Here is a 21,319-nt window from a genome sequence, read left to right as displayed (position 1 = left end):
ACAACCACTATCTCCCAAAAAACAAACAAACAAACAAAAAAAACGTTTAACAGTAATAGAACAATCCTAACTTTTCCTATTTGTTATTAAGGTCAGTTTATTAGGTTTTAAGTTGTGGAACCACTTGTATTTTTACCCTTCCATGCAGAGCCAGAACTGCCTCTACCTATAACTTGTGACGACCATTAAGGAAACTTTCCCCAGAGTTCTTACAAGCAGCTCAAACAAATGGGAAAACAGGAATTAGAATTGATATTAAAGGTTTGTTTTTATTTGTTGTTTGGTCACACCCGACAACGCTCAGGAGTGACTCCTGGCTCTACGATCAGAAATGAACCCTGGCAGGCACGGGGACCATATGGGATGCCGGGATTTGAACCACCATCCTTCTGCATGGAAGACAAATGCCTTACCTCCAAGCTATTTCGCCGGCCCCAGATATTAAAGTTTTTAAATGTGTCAGTGACTTGAGATATCTCTCTCTTTTCTTTCCTCTCTTCTCTCTCTCTCCTCTCTCTCCTCCCTCCCTCCCTCCCTCTCACCCTCTCCCTCTCCCCTCCCCCCGCCAAAAAAGAAATTATCCCTGGCAGGCTCAGGGGACCACCATATGGATTGAACCTGAGTTGGCTAAGCAAACGCCCTACCTGCTGTGCTATCACTCCGGTCCCCAACCTTTTTTTTTTTCTTTTTAATTAAATAAAAGGGAGGAGGGGCCGGGAAGGTGGCGCTAGCGCTAGCCTAGGACAGACCGCGGTTCGATTCCCGGGAGTCCCATATGGTCCCCCCAAGCCAGGGGCGATTTCTGAGCACATAGCCAGGAGTAACCCCTGAGCATCAAACGGGTGTGGCCCAAAAACCAAAAACCAAAAAAAAAAAAAAAGGGAGGGGGAGGAGGACAACTCTGTGCTTCAAAATCGCAGTGTGAACACTAATGCAACCATGTTATGTACAATAAAAATTAAGTACTTAGGGCCAGATAGTATTGCGGGTAGGGTGCTTGCCTTGCATACAGCTGATCTGGGTTCAATACTCAGCACCCCATATGCTGTGGTCCCCCAAGTCCATCAGAGGTGATTCCTGAGCATGTTGTCAGGAATAATTCCTAAGCACCTGAGTATGGCCCAAAAAGAAACAAACATTAATTTAAAAAAGAGGGAAACCCAGGAAGACAGCTCATTTGGATGCAGCTCAGCAGAAGAGTAGCAAAAAAAGTCACTTGAGAACAGCAGGCCCTGGTCCAATCCCTGATCAACAAGGCATGGAAAGAAAATGGATGAACATTGGGGCCGGGCGGTGGCGCTAAAGGTAAGGTGCCTGCCTTACCTGCGCTAACCTTGGACACACCGCGGTTCGATCCCCCGGTGTCCCATATGGTCCCCCAAGCCAGGAGCAACTTCTGAGCACATAGCCAGGAGTAACCCCTGAGCATTACCGGGTGTGGCCCAAAAAGAAAAAAAAAAAAGAAAATGGATGAACACAGCAAATGCAATGGGCACAGAAACCAAATAAAATGTAACCAATTTACTTAAATAAAGATCAGTGATTTAAAGTGAATCCAACCCCTATGTTAACGTATTATGTTGGAAAGTAAAACACAAACAAAAGACAAAATACCAAGGAGTCACATACTGGTTAAACTGGTAAAGGAGGAAGCAGGCTTTTGGCCCTCAGTACTTACTCTCCATTCTGAAATGCAACCACGCCAACCTCATGCATAACAAAAGGATCTTCCGGGGCAATGCTTAGAGCTTGACCAAAGAACCTCTCAGCCAACTTTGAATTATTGGTCAAACCATATTCTAATCCGATATAGAGCATTGGCAAATGACACCTAAAAATATCAAAAAATTTCACATATTCAAAACTGTAATTCACTAGTAATTAACTATATTATCTCTATAAAATAATTTAAACATAGTAAAAAAAAAAGCATAACGTAATTTTTCCCTAACATCTTATACATTATTAATAAATGTCTAAAGGACTATTGGAGTAATCTGCCATCACACAAGGATGACACCCAAATTTGTGAAGCATCCCATATATATATATATATATATATAATATATATATATATATATATATATATATATATATATATATATATATATGGTTTTTGGGTCACACCTGGCAGCGTTCAGGGGTTACTCCTGGCTCTACGCTCAGAAATCACTCCTGGCAGGCTCGGGGGACCATAGGGGATGGTGGGGTTCAAACCACTGTCCTTCTGCATGCAAGGCAAATGCCCTACCTCCATGCTCTCTCTCTGGCGGTTCTATCCCCGGTTCTATCCCCGTGCCCCATCTGGTCCCTCCCAAGCCAGGAGCGATTTCTGAGCGCATAGCCAGAATTAACCCCTGAGAGTCAAATAGGTGTGGCCCAAAAACAAACAAAAAATAAAACTAAAAAAAATTAGTTTGTCTAATCTATTCCTTGGTCTCATATTTTGCACAGTAAAAATCTATAAGAAAACCTCTCTGGGCAAGGGCAAGTCATGTGCTCTCCCTTCTCCCCTCTCCTCTGCCAAACTCAAACCACTCATCTCCACTGCCCTAATCCTCCGCGTTGCACTGAACTTTCTCCCTAGAATGACCTCACCGTATACCAGCTACAGTCGATTCTACAATCAGTACTGAATTATGTCATATGCATTTTCCTTTTGCATCCTCCATGTCTATTCTAGTCTATTCTAGGCAGAGTAACGAACTGGGTTTCCATCTCTTCACATACAGAGCAAGGAAAAACTGAAAAAAAATGAAGCTGAACTGGTTTTGAAGACAATAAAGACCATCAGGACACACCACCAGACCCTGCAGGGAAGGCGCTCAGGACTAGGATGAAAGAAAAGTGTGTGTTCTGGGTCTCAAACACGTCACCGGTGTGGGATGGATACACATGCACTGCTCAAACCTAAAACCAGGACTCACGTCTCTGCCCGCCCTCTCGCTCACTCTCCACAGGGACCTTCCAGGCAGAGTAGGGAACTTTGAAAATCACATCATCGGGCCCGGAGAGATAGCACAGCAGCATTTGCCTTGCAAGCAGCCGATCCAGGACCAAAAATGGTGGTTGGTTCAAATCCCGGTGTCCCATACAGTCCCCTGTGCCTGCCAGGAGCTATTTCTGAGCAGACAACCAGGAGTAACCCCGAGCACTGCAGAGTGTGGCCCAGAAACAAAAAACAAAAAGCAAAAAAAGAAGAAGTCTCACTCCAAGAAAGTATGTTCCTACTTATCTGTTCACACCAAGAAGGGAGCTACTCTGATTTTTCTGAGGCAAAAAAAGAGGCATCATTTAAAAGTTTTTCTAGGGAATAAATAGAGAGGCTTGAAGCAAACACACACACACACACACACACACACACACAGAGTCACAGGGAGATTTGAAACACCAACACACAATTATAAGGAGGTTTAAACACACACACAATAAGAACTTCTGAGAATGGAGTGAATCGAAAAGGAGCAGAAAGTGTATCTGAAAGAATAATTGGGTACCAATTATTTCAAAACTGGCGAAAGTTCTAAGGGAACCAGAGGGGATTGATTATACAACAGGTAAAGCACTTGCATTACATGCAGCCAACCGAAGTTTGATTTACAAGGGAGATCTTTGAGCACAGAACTAGGTGTAAGCCTAAGCACCTCAAGGTATAGTCCCAAAAAAAAAAAAAAAAAACCATAAAAGTTTCAATTAAGATCAACTCAAAACAGATCTACATCTAGATATAGTCAAGCCACCAAAACCAAAAGGGAGTCTTTAAAGCTAGAAGGATTACAGTTGACAAACAAACAAGTTTGAACTCTGTGGATCCACTGGTACTGAGTTCCTTTCTAGGCTCCATTCCACATTCACAGCGTCAATGACCTTGCAGGTTAAAGGGCAGACTGTAAGTGATTCGTAGATTCTCAATAGAGGATTCTCAATAGGTGGGAGGACTTGTGTCACATCCCCACACTGCTCAGGATCAACAGCCTAACCGACACCACGCAAGGGATCCCTAAAATGATTGAACCTGACATTGAATCAAAGGTCTAGAAGTCAAGGAAGCATCTGTAAGACATGGAATATGCTGAAAAGAATCAATGCCAACCAAGAACTTCATACCCACAAAACTGTCCTTTGAAGATGAACTCAAGATAATGTGGAAAACAAGAAAAACTATTGCAGGACTGATCTTACAATACCAAAAGGGGTTATTAAGGCTGAAAATCAATGACCCTGAGCAGTAATTCAGATCCACATGTAAAAAGAAAGAGTAAAGGGAATTATGTAATTAAAAAAGACAGGTTTTGGGGGCCGGAGAGATAGCATGGAGGTAAGGCATTTGCCTTTCATGCAGAAGGTTCAAATCCCAGCATCCCATATAGTCCCCCGTGCCTGCCAGGAGCGACTTCTGAGCATGGAGCCAGGAGTAACTCCTGAGCACTGCTGGGTGTGACCCAAAAAACAAAAAAAAACAACAACAACAAAAAAAAAAAAGACAGGTTTTGTGTGTTTCTTCTTTATTCTGATTTTACATGTAATTACATGTAAAACCGTCTAAACTGAGCTACTGTAGAACTGAGAACATCACCAGAAACAGCCCAAAGCACAAGAACAAAGCTATTAGGCTAAGAAGCAGAAGATTTGATCTTAATACACAGTAACGAATGAAGAGAATTAAAAACTAAATATGGAGGTCAGTATGATAAAGGGTATAAAGATGAATGCATTTGCTGTCCTTTTCTGAACAGCTTCTCTAAAAAGCAAAACTAAAGAGTGAAAAATAGAAGCAATGCGGGAACAGAGCAATAGTTTAGTGGGTAGGGCGTTGATCTTGCATACAATAGATCTGATTCACAGAGCACTGACATAAGCGTAGAGACCAGCTCCTACCCACCACCATCACCACCATTACTACGACTTCTACTACCACTACAACCACCACAGCCACCACCACCACTACTATGCCATCACTATCGTCACCACCACCATTACCACCACAATCACTACAACCACAACCAATACCCCTACTACCACTATACCACAACCACCATGGTTGCCATGACAACTACCACTACTTACACTGTTATCATCACTATTAGCACTACTATTACCATCATCTCTAATACCACTACGAACACCATCACCACCACTACTATCAATACCATAGTAGCATTACTGTGACATATGAGGCAGAGTCCGGACAAACAGGATGTAGTAACTTTTTTCATGAATACTTTCATTCTTGCTTAAGCACATGAAAAAGAGCCTTCATCATCCCTTACTCTAACTTCTTAGTTTCCATTTATTTTGCCTAAGATAAACTACTAGGCAAAATCAGACATCCTTCTTTATCCTGCAATTTCCATATTAATAAACCACCAGAAAAGATGAATCTATTTCATTCTGGCAACCAAACAACAGACAGTAGTAATAAAAAATCCTTTTTTGCCAAAGAAAACCTTTCAAGCATTTCATCATTGGAGTTTGCATACCCTTTCATCAGCTGTGCTGCTGTGAAGTAAGCCGCCATGGCTTGGTCATGTTCACTCTCCACTGCAAACGAATGCCCATATGCTATCCATGCAGGCCCATAGGTCTTCTCAAGTGTTGTAGCTTTGCTGAAACAAGAAAGTCCATTCAGAAAACACAGTACCTACTGTTAATACTAGTACATAAGCTGGTTTTAGTTCTCAACATATAAAGACAACAAAATTTTTGTGTTCATCAAGTATATATATTTTACTAAATACATTATATGTAATTATATATAAGCACATCTTAAAGAAATCAAAAAGGTTCACCATATTTTAGGCACTAACTAAATCCATCAACATTCTGTACAGAGCATACAATTATTACTAAATCCAGGGGCTTTGTTTCTTATTGTCACAAACAGTATCAGAGCAACGCTGAATGAGCGCCTGCTTGGTTCGGGTTCTATCATCTAACCCTAACACTTGCAAGGTAGCTCGTTCTGGATTTTTCTTTTTTAATTTGCCAAACAAAATTTTACTTTAGCAACCGTTCTGGATTTAATGAGAGTACACTAAGACTGGAAAGACTGACATTTCACAGAGCGACTGCACTGACATAAACTATCTTCAGTCAGTGGACACTGATAACCTGCCATCAGAAATAAGAGCACATCGGGGCCAGAGACATAGCACAGTGGTTGGGTGTTTGCCTTGCATGCAGAAAGACAGTGGCTTGAATCCTGACATCCCATATAGTCCCCCGAGCCTGCCAGGAGTGATTTCTGAGCATAGAGCCAGGAGTAACCCCTGAACGCTGCTAGGTGTGATCCAAAAACAAAAAAAAAAAAAGAGTATATCACAAACATGGAGCATACAAATGTAAAACCCCCACTTCCTTTCACCTCAAAGTTCATGGAGGAATAATAAAGCAAGTAGAAGAAGTGAACACTCAAATAGAACTGCTATACCAATAGTATTACTCCAAAAAAAAAAAAAAGTGTAAGCAAGGTTTTCTACAATGTGGAACTCAACTAACAAAAAAGATTTTCCCCATTTTATTGCAAATGACAGGATGTTTTGGTGTAAGCTTACTGATTTTCCTAACAATCTTGGAATACAAATCATTTTCATTTTTAAAATATAAAATTACTTTGCTAAAAATTATAGCTAGTAAATGGGAGAACATATATTAAAACTCATTTTGTCTCCAAAGTTTATAATTCTTTCCCTTAGACCCACTTTCTATTTTGTTCACATGGAGAAAATCAGGGGTACTGTAAAAAGACAATAAAATGAAAGTACTTATTAGCTCATCTTCAGATACTAGACATATTTTACTAAAAATATTTAAGCATACTAGACATTCTTAGGTAAGTTATGTAATTTGAGTTTTATGAAGATATTTAAGCAAAATTGATAGAATTCTGATTCTTAATAATCATGTAGTTTCACAGGATTTCACGATTATTTTTTGACACAACATGCATTCATTTTATTCACAAAACAAGCCTGGTTTCCTAAAACAACACAAACAGCATGTTCATCAGCAGGAAGCTGGTCATGGGCCTCACGGAGAAACCCTTTCTTCTGTCACCATGGCAAGGCAGAAAAAAAGGGATTTATTTTCTCTAAGGGAAGTATCCGGGATCAGAAATATTGAGACGTGGGCTCCCCAGATTTCAATGGAGAAACGAACAGAATTTTTTTTTCTTTCTTTGTAAAATCATCGTTGTTGGGGTGGGGCAGGCCCATCCTGGGGGCTGTGGGTGTAACATGAGTGGCCTGGATTGGTGGGCTGCTCACTACCCTCTGGGCGGCTCCCCCATGCCTGAAAGACACGGATGCGGAGGAGCCATCAATATTCTCTTTACAAAGTGAGTGGATTCTCCAGGCAAACTATGCACCATTTTCATGATTGGAAAGAATCAAAGAAAGTTTAAATGAGGGTGGAGTTAAACTGTGCTAAATTGCAGTAATGCTTATTAAGAATTAGATTTCGAGGCCGGGCGGTGGCGCTGGAGGTAAGGTGCCTGCCTTGCCTGCGCTAGCCTAGGACGGACCGCGGTTCAATCCCCCGGTGTCCCATATGGTCCCCCAAGAAGCCAGGAGCAACTTCTGAGCGCATAGCCAGGAGTAACCCCTGAGCGGCACAGGGTGTGGCCCAAAAACCAAAAAAAAAAAAAAAAAAAAGAATTAGATTTCAAGAGATTACAGAAAATTTACATTCCCTACACAAAAACTGCATCTCCTGCACAGACAATATCGACACCGACACAGGAAGGGAACTGATTGTCCGTTCTTTGCCCAGGAAGTCTCGGTACTTTATAGATTCGTCTTTTACCTCTTTTATCTTGTTGTTCTTCACAAAAAAGCAGGTTTTTGTTTCCATTTTCTTTTCCTTTCTTATTTTAATACTAGGGGGAATGTGGCGATGTTAAAATGACTACTATATACACACACACACACACACACACACACACACACACACACACACACACACACACACACAGGAATAAAATCTGTGAGAATTTTTGGTTCTAAAGACGGGTGCATCCATTTGTCTTCGCCCGAATCCTTGTCGGAGACCATGTGAGCAGTGCATTTCCCTGCACAGGGAAGGCAGCTTTGGTAACGCTGCCATCACTGAAACCACAGGCAGGCAGCTCCCGTCGGAAGCATCACCTTCTCCATGCAGAGCAGCGGCAGGCTTAGCTTCTATTTGAGTTCCTCACATTTTCTGAATTTGCAAATCTGATGGCCAGTCTTTTGATTCCCAAAACTACTGCACTGCTTGAAGTTGATGCGCCTCTGGCACAGCATGCACATGCCACAGCGTTGAATTTCCACTTCTTCTTGCCTGAGCTGATGGCCGAGGCCAGCTGGCCCTGCATAGGGTACTCAGCCAGGCCAGCCATGGGCAGCACACTCTCAACTGGGCACACATCACGCCCGCCAGGGTCATGCTCAAGAGGCCCAGAGTGATGGGCAAGGCACCTGGTAAGGAAAGTGGGGCTGGCCATTGAGCTTCAGCGCCTGCCACGGCCTCCATGTCGGGCAGGCCAGGCACCTCAATCATGAGCGGAAGGTGCTCCTGGACCACATCTTCAGCATCTCCATCTCCGTGGACAGCGTCAGCTGTCCCTCGGCTGCCAGTTCCATGGCACGCTCGGCCTTGCTCAGTAGGCTGGCCACAGCACCACCCTTGTGCTTTGAGGCAGGGTTGCTCTTGCCCACCACCACAGCCGCTGCCAGGCCGTGCCCTCTGTCTAAGAGGGAGGTTGCGGTCTTCTCAGCCGTTCCTGCCAAGGCATCCTGCTGCCCTCAAAGGAAGAGTCGTGGGGAAGGGGGCGGGTGTGGCACAGGCTAGGTGCAGAGGGGTTCGCTGATGATGTCGCTCTCATTTCGACGCTTCATCAGCCACTGAGGCTGGGATGGCAGTAGCTGCCACCGCCAGACTCTTCTCAGTCCTCGCTGCCCTTCAGGCCACCACTGCTGTCACTGGCACTGCTGCCGGTGTCCCGGCACCGCTGCCCAGGCCCAAATCAAAAACTCATCACCACCGAATAGAGCTCGGCAATGGGCACCGGATTCAGCAGGCTACCCACATGGCTGGGCGCAGGCGAGGCAGAGCTGGGATGCGAGGCCGGCTGCGGGGTCCAAAATCCAGCCACTCTCCTGGGCTCGGCGCTGCCGCCTCCACATCCCCGTCCAGGCTCCACCACCTAATTTTACAATTATTAACCAGAGAATTTTAAAAGTAAAAGGTCTATCACAGGTAACTAAAAACAGCCTCCCAAGCTACTATATGTCATTCTCCATTGTTTCATACCTACTCTTAGATGTAAAATGTAAACATATGCTCAGGGGTTATTCCTGGCTCTGCCAGAAATTGCTCCAGGCAGGTTTGGTGGACCAAATGGGATGTTGGGAAACGAACCCAGGTCCCTCTGGGTCTGCCGCATGTACCTCTGTGCTATCTCTCTGGTTCCTGTAAACATGTTTTGAGCTCCTTGAGAGAAGGTCCACACCAAAGACTGCTTCTATGCCCACTCAGAGCATCTCACAGAACAAGCCACAGAATGCTCAACTGACCATCTGCTGAGCAAATATCTGTTGTGTCACTTTGCTTTCAAGTACTTACTAATTATTCATTAAAGCAAATTAAAAAAAAAAAAAGAACTCTACTTATACGCTCGTTTTAGAGGGAGAAAGAAAACAGATCATACCTGAGGTATCTTCTGGCGTGTTCATTTTTATGACCAACCATCAAATAGTAGCAGCCCACAGCAAACCAAGAGACCTGAGAAGTTAGAAATTTACCATAACCAACTATGATTTGTTTGAAATCACAAATCTGTAAGAAACCTGGTCACAGTGTGGACTAGACAAACACACTGTCACATACGCCAAGTCAGGCACCTCTGTGCATCACTGATGAGAAGGGAGATGCCCCACAGATCCCTTGAAGGACCTCCAACCCTTCTTGCACATTTGGCCAGGACCTCCCCTCCACACTGTCCGATTTTCCAGCTGATTTCACTTGTGCTAGTTTTGAAACTTTATAAATTATATTTTGCCAGAAACTAAGATCCTGCATCCTAATTTTATTCTTTTTGTTTTTGTTTTTTTGGTTTTGGTTTTGGTTTTTGGGTCACACCTGGCAGTGCTCAGGGATTACTCCTGAGCTCTATGCTCAGAAATCGCCCCTGGCAGGCACGGGGAACCATATGGATGCTGGGATTTGAACCAGCGTCCTTCTGCATGAAAGGCAAACGCCTTACCTCCATGTTATCTCTCTGGCCCTCTAATTTTATTCTTAATGAAACAGTTCCTAATTTCTAGTTTTGATCCATGCCAGCTTGGGGGGGGGGAGGGTGTGCCATTTCAATGGTGACAAAATGTAATATGCCATCTTATTTACAAAGTAAGTCAAAGAAATCAAACAAGTATTACTTTTGAGAAGTAGGAATAAGGCTCCCTCCCAGTATTTAATTTTCGTCTATGATATTTTTACATCTGAATACAAACAAAGAATTTTCTTAAACTTCAGACAAGAAAAACTACTAAAAAATAGATAAAATTTATAAATTACTTACAGGATTACTAGGATATAAGTCCACCAATTTATGAGAAAGGTAGAAAAGTTCTACAAAAAAAAAAAAAGAATAAAATTATTCTTGTCGATCTCAGTCTCTTGCATCACAGACCTGCCATGGCCTATCTTCACCACCCGCAACAAATCTCGCTGACCAAGCACTCTGGTCTAAGCAAACAGATAGATCCTAGGGGCTAAAGAGCACAACAGTTAAGAGTGTTTGCCTTGCATGCAGCAGACCCAGGTTCAGTCCCTGGCATCCCATATGGTCCAAGAACACCAGCAAGAGTAATTCCTGAGCATGTCATGTGACCCCAAAACAAAAGCAAAACAAAATGAAAAGAAAACAAGCACGGTGCTTCCTGAGAGCTATGTAAGGCCCAGAACTCCCAGACCCTTCCAGTGAGCAACAAATGGAGCAGCTATTTAACCAAGTTCCTCAAGACACAGGCACACTACGAGCATTAGGGGCCTGGAGGGCGCAAGTGGTTTTATATCCCTCTGACAGTTAGAAAGATGTAAAGGATTTAGGTTTTCATGTGAAAACAGAAGCATGAGCGAAAAACTACCTCTGCCAATTTCTAAATACTGACTTGCTATGTTTCCTTTTGGGGAGATTTGGGGCTCAGGGCTCTGAACTAAGGGATCACTTCTGGCAGTACTAGGGGGGCCATATGCAGTGCCAAGGCTGCCACTTGCAGGACTAGTAAGTGACTTAACCCTATACTATCACTCCAAATCAGCTCCTTAAAGATTTTATTAGAGAGAACCAATACTGTTATTCAATGCCCTTAAAATTAGGACATCTTAAACCACAAAGTCTGAGAAAAGCAAACTACAGGGATAAAGTAAAAATAGTCTGGTGGTAACAGCACAGACCACTGACCACTGGTCACTTGAAAAGGTATTTCTTCTCCTAACAGCTACTTTTTTTTTTTTTTTTTTGGTTTTGGGGTGACACCCAGCAGTGCTCAAGAGTTACTCCTGACTCTGTTCTCAGAAGTCGCTCCTTGCAGGCTCGGAGACCATATGGGATGCCAGGATTTGAACCGGGGTCTATCCTGTGTTGGCCGCAAGCCAAGGTAAATGCCTTACTGCTGTGCTATCGCTCCGGCTCCTAACAGCTACTTTTATTACAGAATCCCATTATGCTTCATCTTATATTTATTTCAATTAATAGAAATGCTTACCATTTGCTTTATTCAGTTCCACAAGTGTCCCTATATGCACAGGTAAACAATTTGCATGGAATGGATCTTTTTCCATTACTCTGTAAGTGAAAGAAACACATTTCCAACTTAACACCCTAAAACAGAAAGTGAGAGCATGCATTACTTAGTCTATTTAAATTGGCATTCCAATATGACTGGTAAAAGTACAGGTCTTGGGGCCGGAGAGATAGAATGGAGGTAAGGCGTTTGCCTTTCATGCAGAAGGTCATTGGTTCAAATCCCGGCATCCCATAAGGTCCCCCGAGCCTGCCAGGAGCAATTTCTAAGCATAAAGCCAGGAGTAACCCCTGAGCGCTGCCAGGTGTGACCCAAAAACCAAAAAAAAAAAAAAAAAAGATTCATAAAAGTATGGGTTAACTTTGCTGGCTAGTTTGGTTGGCTTGGGGCCTCACCTAGGGACTATGGTGGGGGACTGAAGCCCAGCTTCCAGGATGCTTGCATTACTTCCCGAACCATGTTTCACACAGTTAAGGCAAGGACAAGATACACACACTAGAGAATATTCCACTTTATTCATAAATAAATAAAACATACACATCCTAGAATCCAAGAGGCAGCTGAAAGGACTATTGCTTTGCACAAGAATCCCCAGCTTTGATCCCCGGCATTGCATGTCCTTCAGCATTGGCCAAGAGGGGCCAGAAACCTTCCTCCAAGACATGCATCATGACCAAGGAGATAGTTCATGTGGCAGATCATGTGCCTAGCAGGTGCAAGGCCCTGAATTCATTCCCAGTTACCTCCTGGTCCCCAGCACAGCTCAGCTAGAAGCTGAGAATGTCCAGTACAATTTCAGAGCACGATAGCCCATGTTCCACAGCAGCACTGAGTCAAGATCTGCTGGGAGTGGTCTTAGGCCTTAGCACTACTGAGTGTGTCCCCTAAAGAAATTAAAAGTCTTTATTTTTTCTTTTTTCTTATGCTGGGGATTGTACTTAGTCATGATGAGGGCTTTATACATGCAAGGCAAGCAACCTACAACTAAGCTACATTCCCAGGCCCCTATAAAGTATAATAGGTTCAGAAAAAATAGGACAGTGTTAGGGCACTTGCCTTGCACAATCAATTCAGGTTGGATTTCCAGCACCCTAATTGGTCCTGAGCACAGCCAGGAGTGATCGCTATGCACAGAGTCAAGAATAAGTCCTGAGGGGCCGGAGAGATAGCATGGAGGTAAGGCGTTTGCCTTTCATGCAGGAGGTCATCGGTTCGAATCCCGGCGCCCCATATGGTCCCCTGTGCCTGCCAGGAGCAATTTCTGAGCCTGGAGCCAGGAATAACCCCTGAGCACTGCCAGGTGTGACCCAAAAACCAAAAAAAAAAAAAAAAAAAAAAAAGAATAAGTCCTGAAAACCACTAGGTGTGGCCAAAATATCAAAACCTACCAAACCCCAAAACCCAAACTAATGAATAAATAAAAAATCAAATACATGGCCCCATACCGGAGTCCTTCTCCCTGGCCTGGGGAGTGCTGGGAGGCTTGGCAGGCCCCCAGCCGTCCTTGTCTTTTTCCCCTGACTCCAGGCCTTCCCTGGGTGCCAGCTCAGATGGCCAGAAGTGGGTTCAGGCGGACTTAGTGGTCCTCAGGCTTCTCCCCTATCTCTCCCTACACTAATGGAAATGTGCTTTGGGAGGAGGGTGGGCCGTTTTAGTACTGGTTTATGTTGGGACAGTCACTGGAATTTTTTCTCCTTTTTTCCTATTGATAGTATTGTATGCAAATATTTTATATATCCATAACATCCATCTTGTATTGTGACCTTGATACCGCCCTACAAATCTCATTTCTAATATCTTACTGCCTCAGTTCCAACCCTTATTTCCCCCCATCTTCCCATGTAGGTGCAGCTCATGACATGAAGCTCACCACATAGAGTGATAAGTGCAGTTAGAGAAATAACTACACTGAAAACTATCATAACAATGTGAATGAATGAGGGAAAAAGAAAGCCTGTCTCGAGTACAGGTGTGGGTGGGGTGGGGAGTAGATAGATCTGGGAAATTGGTGGTGGGAGTCCTGCACTGGTGAAGGGGGTGTTCTTTACATGACTGTAATCATACAACTACAATTATATTTGTAATCACGGTGTTTAAATAAAGATAATTTATAAAAAAAATCAAATACATTTACATCAACAACTTACAATAAAACAATTCATTTAGAAGAATAAAGCAATATGAAATTAAAGATTGTAAGTACTTGCCAGTAAACATTCTAGTGAAGTTAAGGATTTTAATACCACAAAGTTAAAAACACACTATGTGCAACTTATCTTAAAGAAAATTGTGATGCTAGAGTCAGTATAGGAAGGAAAGCACTTGTCTTGCATGCAGTCACATAGGCTGTGATTCTGGCCTGAATTCCCTGAGCACTGTCCGAATCATTCCAAAGCAGAAAGCCAGGAACAGTACCTGTCACTGCCAGTTGTAGTCAGACCACAGACATGCCCATGCATAAGAAAATATTTTAGGGAGCCAGAGATAGTAGAGCAAGTAGTATTCTTCTTGCCTTGCATCTGGACAACTTGAGTTTGATCCCTAGCACCCCATATTGTACTGAGCCCTACAGGAGTGAACCTAGTGCAAAGCCAGAAGTAAGCCCTGAGCACAACCAGGTGTAGCCCAAAATCAACACAAAAAAGAAAATTAAAAAAAAAAAAAATCAATTCAAACTCTGTGCAGTGTAAAACAGGTAGAATCAAATAAGTAAGTCTTAGAGTCAAGACTGAGTCTATCTGAGTACAGAGCAGACAACTGCAGAAATCATTTCCTAATGGAGACTGGGCTTCATAGGGGGCTGGAGACCACAGCAGTAGGGAGTTTGCCTTGCACGCAGCTGACATGGGATAGACATAGGTTTGATTTCTGGTATCCCTTATGGTCTCTCAAGCCTACCAGGCAGTCTCTAATGGAGATTGGGCTTCATAGGGGGCTGGAGAGCACAGTGGTAGGGTGTTTGCCTTGCACATGCTGACATGGACCCAGGTTCAATTCCCAGTGTCCCATATGGTATCTCGAGCCTGACAGGACCAATTTCTGAGCACAGAGCCAGTAGTAACCCCTGAGCACCACTGAATATGCCCCCCCCCAAAAAAAAAAAAAGAAAGAAAGAAAAAGAAAACGAAGAATGGGATCTGAGTTGAGTTCAAACTTCAGATTAACAAAGACTGGACAAGGGGTGAGAAAGGGACTCACACAGATACAGGCCTATATTACATGCTGGAGCCCTGGCATGTACAGGATACCATCACTGGCACAACATGGCCTTCAGAGCATACAAGCCTGAGTCCGAGAAGTATGTCCCCAGAAACAAAAAACAAAAAGCAGTAAAGACTGAATGGAGAGGGCCCGGAGAGATAGCACAGCGGCGTTTGCCTTGCAAGCAGCCGATCCAGGACCAAAAGGTGGTTGGTTCGAATCCCGGTGTCCCATATGGTCCCCGTGCTGCCAGGAGCTATTTCTGAGCAGACAGCCAGGAGTAAGCCCTGAGCACTGCCGGGTGTGGCCCAAAAACCAAAAAAAAAAAAAAAAAAAAAAAAAAGACTGAATGGAGAACACATATACTCTGAAGTGAGTGAATTAAACCTACAAGCCACAGGTCATATCTACAATTTGCTCTCACAAAGCAGAATCCAGTGTGGAGCTCTGTGAACAGCAAAGGCAACCATAAGTGTTGGGTTCTTGTCGACTCAGAAAGCATGTCCAACACAGTTGGTAGGTAAAATGCAGTAAGCTCTACATTCTTACACAAAACTGAAGAGGTATACTTACACAGAAGTAAGCTTGTAGCACATTTTAAAGTCACAGTTATAATAATGTCTTTCTGCTAAAGACACGACCACATCCAGATTCTCCTGCAAGCCATCCACGGAGTCAGGGATGAGCGTTTCACTAGGCTTATTATACTGAAACACAGAGAAATCAGAATAACTCAATTTACCAAACCAGATGCAAAGGTAGACTTGGACAGGGAGAGCTCGGGCATCAGGAGCACAGGCCTAGCAGGTCAAAGACCAGTTCCACATGGCCAATGACACCACTGAGAGTGGCGAGAGAGCAATTCGTTCATCAAGAAGCACAGGGAGTGGCCCCAGACCCACTTAGCACTGCTGGGAGGAACCCTGTCCTAAATAAATGAAAGGGAAAAGAAAAGGCAGACTCAATTTGGCCAAAGAGTTCAAAGGATTTACACAAAGACACTTTTTTTGTTAACTTTTTAGGTGTGAGGGGATTGGGACCACATCCAGCAGCGTTTAGGGGGTACTACTGGCTCTGTGCTCAGAAATCGCTCCTGACAGGCTCGGAGGACTTTATGGGATGCCAAGAATCGAACCTGGGTCAGTCCTGGGTCAGCTGCGTGCAAGGCAAACGCCCTTCCGCTGTGCTATCGCTCTGGCCCATATTCATGTTTTAATCAGTATTCCTCTAAAAAAGTTAAATGTTGTTACAGAATTGGAAGGTAAGATTTATTTTACATAAAACCTAACAGAGAATAAAAACACTTGCAGGACTGGGCTGAGACTCAAGAGGCAGAGTTTATGAAACACCACTCAGGGAGCACTCTATCCAGATTGTGTACACTGCAGCACCACTGAATGAGGAGGAACCCAGGGAGCACATGTCCAAATACAGTGCTAAGATCACACAAAGCATATGGACCAATTATCACAACAGCAGACAAAAAAGGAAACAAAAAAACAAAAATTTAGAAATTTACTGATACCAGGCTGGAGCAATAGCACAATGATAGGGTGTTTGCTTTGCACATGGCTGACCCAGGACAGACCTGGATTTGATCCCTGGTGTTCCATATGGTCCCCTGAGCCAGGAGCGATTTCTGAGTGCATAGCCAGGAGTAACCTGAGCATCACCGGGTGTGGCCCAAAAACAAAACAAAAGAAATATATATATATGTATGTATGTACACATATATATTTACTGATACATGACAAATTTAAGGAAAAAATACTTATAAAGCACTCGCATTGTGTTTGCTTACCTTTTTTAATTTGTTTTCAAAAAGAAAACGCAGCAATTCCTGTTCTTCAGTACAGAGCTTGCTAAGAGGTAGTGATTCAAGAAGTTCTTTTTCTGAAAAACATTGGGGAAGGAGGGAAAATGTCCTCAAAATGGTAAAGGGGTGGAGGAGCCATAATAAAAAATGTTTCCTAGAATTCTTGGTATATGTGTATCAAATTTGAGTAAAAGAGATCAAACCATGAGAAAACTTGTTTCCAGACCCCACTTCCAGGGCCCTGAAGCCCTTTCAAGCATTCGCACTACCACATGCCATGTAACCATGGTTCTCTGATGCCAGCATGGTTCTCTCCTTCCTGCTTGTGTCAGCAAGGTATCTGATCTAAGCATCAAATGCCAGAAGCAAACCACCCCTTCCTCCTTCACTATCAAGTCCCAGGTGAGAGCCACCCACTTTAAGAGCTAAACCGTTTGATCCCATTCAACACCATGACCGACCCTCAATCACTGTCACCTTACTAGTAAAGTTGTTCTCAGCCCTGCTACCACAGGGTCAGCTGCAACATTAGAAAACCTAATTGGAGCCCCAACACCAACAATTTGGTTTCAGCTGGTCTAGAGTTGGGACCTACATCCTACTGCTTTAAATATCCTCAGGTTTTAAAATACAGCCAGGCTCAGAATCCTCATTGCAATGCTGCCTTAGAGGAACTTGCATCCCTTCTCAAAAACCCCCAAAGTTTCTGAGTGCAAAAGCAATGCACAATACCATACTTGGCAATGTGTTTAATATTTGACTATATTTAGAAATTTAGGAATTTGGGGCTGGAGTGACAGTACAGTCTTAAGGCTCTTGCCTTGCATGCAGTCGACCTAGGTTCAATCTCCAGCATCCCATATGATTTCCTGAGCACCACCAGGAGTGATTCCTGAGCACAGAGCCAGGAGTAACTCCCAAGTACTGCCAGGTGTGACCCAATAAAACAAAACAAAACAAAACAATTTAGAAATTTAACTAGCCTATGCTCAGCCTGCACTTCAATCTACAGATCTCAGAGACAAAAAATAACCCAAACAGTACTAAGAACATGAGTTTCCAAACCTTCTTGCGCCGTCAACATATGATGTGATGTTAAAAGATCAAATGCTTCAAAGCAGCACACATCGAGCTTCAAGGCTTCTTTATAGCTGTATGTAGCTAAGGTTCGGTTATCTAGAGCGTCGTAGATTTTCCCTCGTAAAAGACAAATCGAACTCTTTATCTGTTGGGAAAATATGAGTCACAAACTTGATTTATTTGGGGGGGGGGGTGTCACACCCAGCAGTGCTCAGGGATTACTCCTGGCTCTACGCTCAGAAATTGCCCCTGGCAGATTCTGAGGACTACATGAGATGCCGGGATTCGCAAATGCCCTATCTCTCCGGCCCCACAAACATGATTTTCTACATCAAAATTTAATTTTCAATAATTTATATAGTCAAATCTGAGACTTTCCCCTCCCATCTGAAAGGACTGTCAGACACTGTATCAACACTAGCAGCACAAGAGCACTAAGACATCTTGAGGCTAAACCTGAATATATGTGTGTGTGTGTGTGTGTGTGTGTGTGTGTGTGTGTGTGTGTGTGTGTGTGTGTGTGTCAGACACTGTATCAACACTAGCAGCACAAGAGCACTAAGACATCTTGAGGCTAAACCTGAATATGTGTGTGTGTGTGTGTGTGTGTGTGTGTGTGTGTGTGTGTGTGTGTATCTGTTCTCGGGGATCACTTCTGGTGGGACTTAGGGGACCATATGTGGTGCCGGGATCAACCCAGGCTGCAGTGTGCAAGGCAAATGCCTTATCTGTTGTACTATCCCTCCAGGTCCAACATTGTCTTTCTGTTCAGTGTAAACAAGCCTATTTCTTTACTTGCTCTTTACCTTAAACAGGGAACTGCTCTGAGACAGCAGACACACGTGCATGTGTGAATTACGCTGTGGTGGGTGTTGTGGAATTTTTCAATGGAAGAGACTTGGTAGAATTAGAAAACTGGTGACAACATGTCCACAGCTTTGGAGCATGGCTTTCTGGAACTGGAGACTTGGCTCCAGTCCCTGGACTACACCAGAGACTGGCACAGGTGATCTGCCTCCTCTTGCCTCACTCGCCACCTTCAGCTACCCTGCACAACTCTGTGAAAATGCCAGGCCATTGCCTCTGCTGCCACACAGGGCAGACATCTCGTCACACCATTAACAAGAGGATGTCAAAATCATACTTTTGCAGACTCTGAACATAACTGAGAACTACATGTGATTTTATCTTTTGTTTTGGGGATTCCATCTAGAGTGTTCAGGAGAGACCATGTGGTGCCCAGGACTGAAGACACAGCAAGCACTTTAACCCTTGGACTATCACTCCAGCCCCCACATAACTGTTTCTTGGGTTGTTCTAGGCTACACCCTGTGGGTATCCCCTTCCCCAACTCATCTATCCCACCTGAATTCAGAACTGCCCACACCTGAAATGGGAGGGTAGGAGTCTGCGGGGGGGGGGGGGGTGTGAGGGGAGAGGGGAAAGGAAAAGAAGGAGAGTTAGAGAAGTGAGAGAGAGCCATCATCAAAGATACAGTATCAGATTCAGCAACAGCAATTCAGTATCATCAAAGAAGCAGCAGCAGTAACATCACCAAAGGGAGTTAATCAGCCTGGAAGTCAGTTAGGAAGCTTGGTAAAAGCAGCTGAAAGGGAGACAGAGGCCTAGAGAGCCCAGCAGGAGTAGAGAAGTAGCTGCTAGGAAAAGGCTTAGCATGAAGGCCATGTGGAGGTAGGGACTGTGAAATAGAGCTGGCTGACTCCTGAAACTTCATCTAACTGCTTTGTGAATCTCTCCACCCTCACCCTGCAACCTTCAGACCCACCAGACTGTAGGGGCTGCAGGAGCTGGGTCGAGTCTAGTAAAGCCTCACCATCCTCCTCCCAACTCTAGGACTCATTATTTTATATTAAGACAATAACACCCAACAGTTCTAGGGAGATATTCCTTGGTTCTGTAATCAGAAATGACCCCCTGGCAGGGCTCATGGGTCCATCCGTTGTGCCAAGGTCATTGAGACATAAGGCAAGAGCTAAGGCTGACACTATTTCTCCAGCCCCTATATAACTAGAGATTTTTTTGTTTGTTTGTTTGGGGGCTATACCCAACAGTGTTCAGTTCTACACTCAGCGAAGATTCCTGGATGGGGCTCAGGAAACCATATGGGGTGCTGGGGATTAAACCTAGGTTTGCCACATACAAGGTAAATGCCCTCCCCACTGTTATCTTTTTCCATCCCTAACTGACTTTAAAGGTGACTCAGTTATGGGTCAAATGGCTAAAATTAATAAGGGACTCATAATTTTTTAAAATGAAAATCCTGGTGGGCAGCTCAGGGAGACAGCTCATAGGATGAAGCATATCCTTTGCATGCAAAAGCCCCAGGTTCAATTCCTAGCACCACATGGTCCACTGTCCACCAAATTAGCACTAGACCCATTAGGACTGTGCCAAAAAAGGAAGGAAAAAAGGAAAATTATGTGGGAATTTTAGAAATATGATTTTTTTTTGTGGGGGGGAAGGCTCCCACCCAAAGACGCTGGAGACAATTCTTAGCTCAGTAATCAGGGAGCCAGGCAATATCAGAACCTGACCAGGTATTCTACATGCAAACCCTGCACTCTGATCCAAGGAGCTCTCTGCAGCTCTAAATATTTTAGCAGATGGAACCCTAAAATAATTTTTCCACAGAGTTGCCAAGAGATATAATACAGAAATTAAAGCACAAGGCCAAACCAAGATTGGTCCCTGAAACTGAATATGGTCTCTTCAATTACCAGGGGTGGCTCGAGTGTAGAACTAGACCCAAGTCTGGATAGGTATTGTTATCCCTCACCCAAAAAAAAAAACCAATAAAACAAAAAAAGAAAAAAAAAAAATCCTAACACCGTGTAGTTTCCCTACTCTTTTCAGGTGAAAAAAATAATTAAATTATGTCATAAACACAAGGATTAACTGAAAAACTGGTAAGTGACAAAGTGTTTAAGAAAAATACTCCTGGGCCTGGAGAGATAGCACAGCGGTTTTGCCTTGCAAGCAGCCAATCCAGGACCAACGGTGGTTGGTTCAAATCCCGGTGTCCCATATGGTCCCCCGTGCCTGCCAGGAGCTATTTCTGAGCAGACAGCCAGGAGTAACCCCTGAGCAATGCCAGATGTGACCCAAAAACCAAAAAAAAAAAAAAAAAAATACTCCTGGGGAGAGTACAGGATAAGGAGTTTGCTTTGGAGCCGGAGAGATAGCATGGAGGGAAAGCATTTGCCCTACAGTATGACAGGATCCCGAGCCTGTCAGGAGTGATTCCTGAACGTAGAGCCAGGAGTAACTTCTGAGCGCTGCCAGGTGTGACCAAAAAAAAAGAAGTTTGCTTTGCACAGGCTTATCCCAGTTTGATCCCTACCACCACAGAGGATTCTCTGACTACCACCAAGCATGATCCCTAAGTTCAGACCCAGGAGTAAGATCTGAGCACTAC

At 43.8% G+C, this 21,319-nt stretch overlaps 1 protein-coding gene and 1 pseudogene across 1 annotated transcript in view; both read right to left on the bottom strand.

Moving 5' to 3' along the window:
- The window catches only part of CDC16 (cell division cycle 16), a 38,168-nt gene that overhangs the window by 11,278 nt on the left and 5,571 nt on the right, over nt 1–21,319 (bottom strand). Inside the window, exons 6-13 of the mRNA XM_049778120.1 lie at nt 17,869–18,028; nt 16,789–16,880; nt 15,561–15,694; nt 11,748–11,827; nt 10,559–10,608; nt 9,689–9,762; nt 5,481–5,606; nt 1,679–1,831 (exon numbers count right to left, since the gene is read on the bottom strand). Coding sequence (XP_049634077.1) covers nt 1,679–1,831; nt 5,481–5,606; nt 9,689–9,762; nt 10,559–10,608; nt 11,748–11,827; nt 15,561–15,694; nt 16,789–16,880; nt 17,869–18,028 — 869 coding nt within the window. The remainder of the gene's footprint in view (nt 1–1,678; nt 1,832–5,480; nt 5,607–9,688; nt 9,763–10,558; nt 10,609–11,747; nt 11,828–15,560; nt 15,695–16,788; nt 16,881–17,868; nt 18,029–21,319) is intronic.
- Nucleotides 8,103–8,932, bottom strand: LOC126015581 (CXXC-type zinc finger protein 5-like; annotated as a pseudogene).

The sequence above is a fragment of the Suncus etruscus genome, chromosome 8 (genome assembly GCF_024139225.1).
Source record: "Suncus etruscus isolate mSunEtr1 chromosome 8, mSunEtr1.pri.cur, whole genome shotgun sequence".
Classification (NCBI taxonomy): Eukaryota; Metazoa; Chordata; class Mammalia; order Eulipotyphla; family Soricidae; genus Suncus; species Suncus etruscus.
The sequence above is the reverse complement of the archived record's forward strand: the minus strand, read 5'-3'. Positions and strand labels throughout refer to the sequence as shown.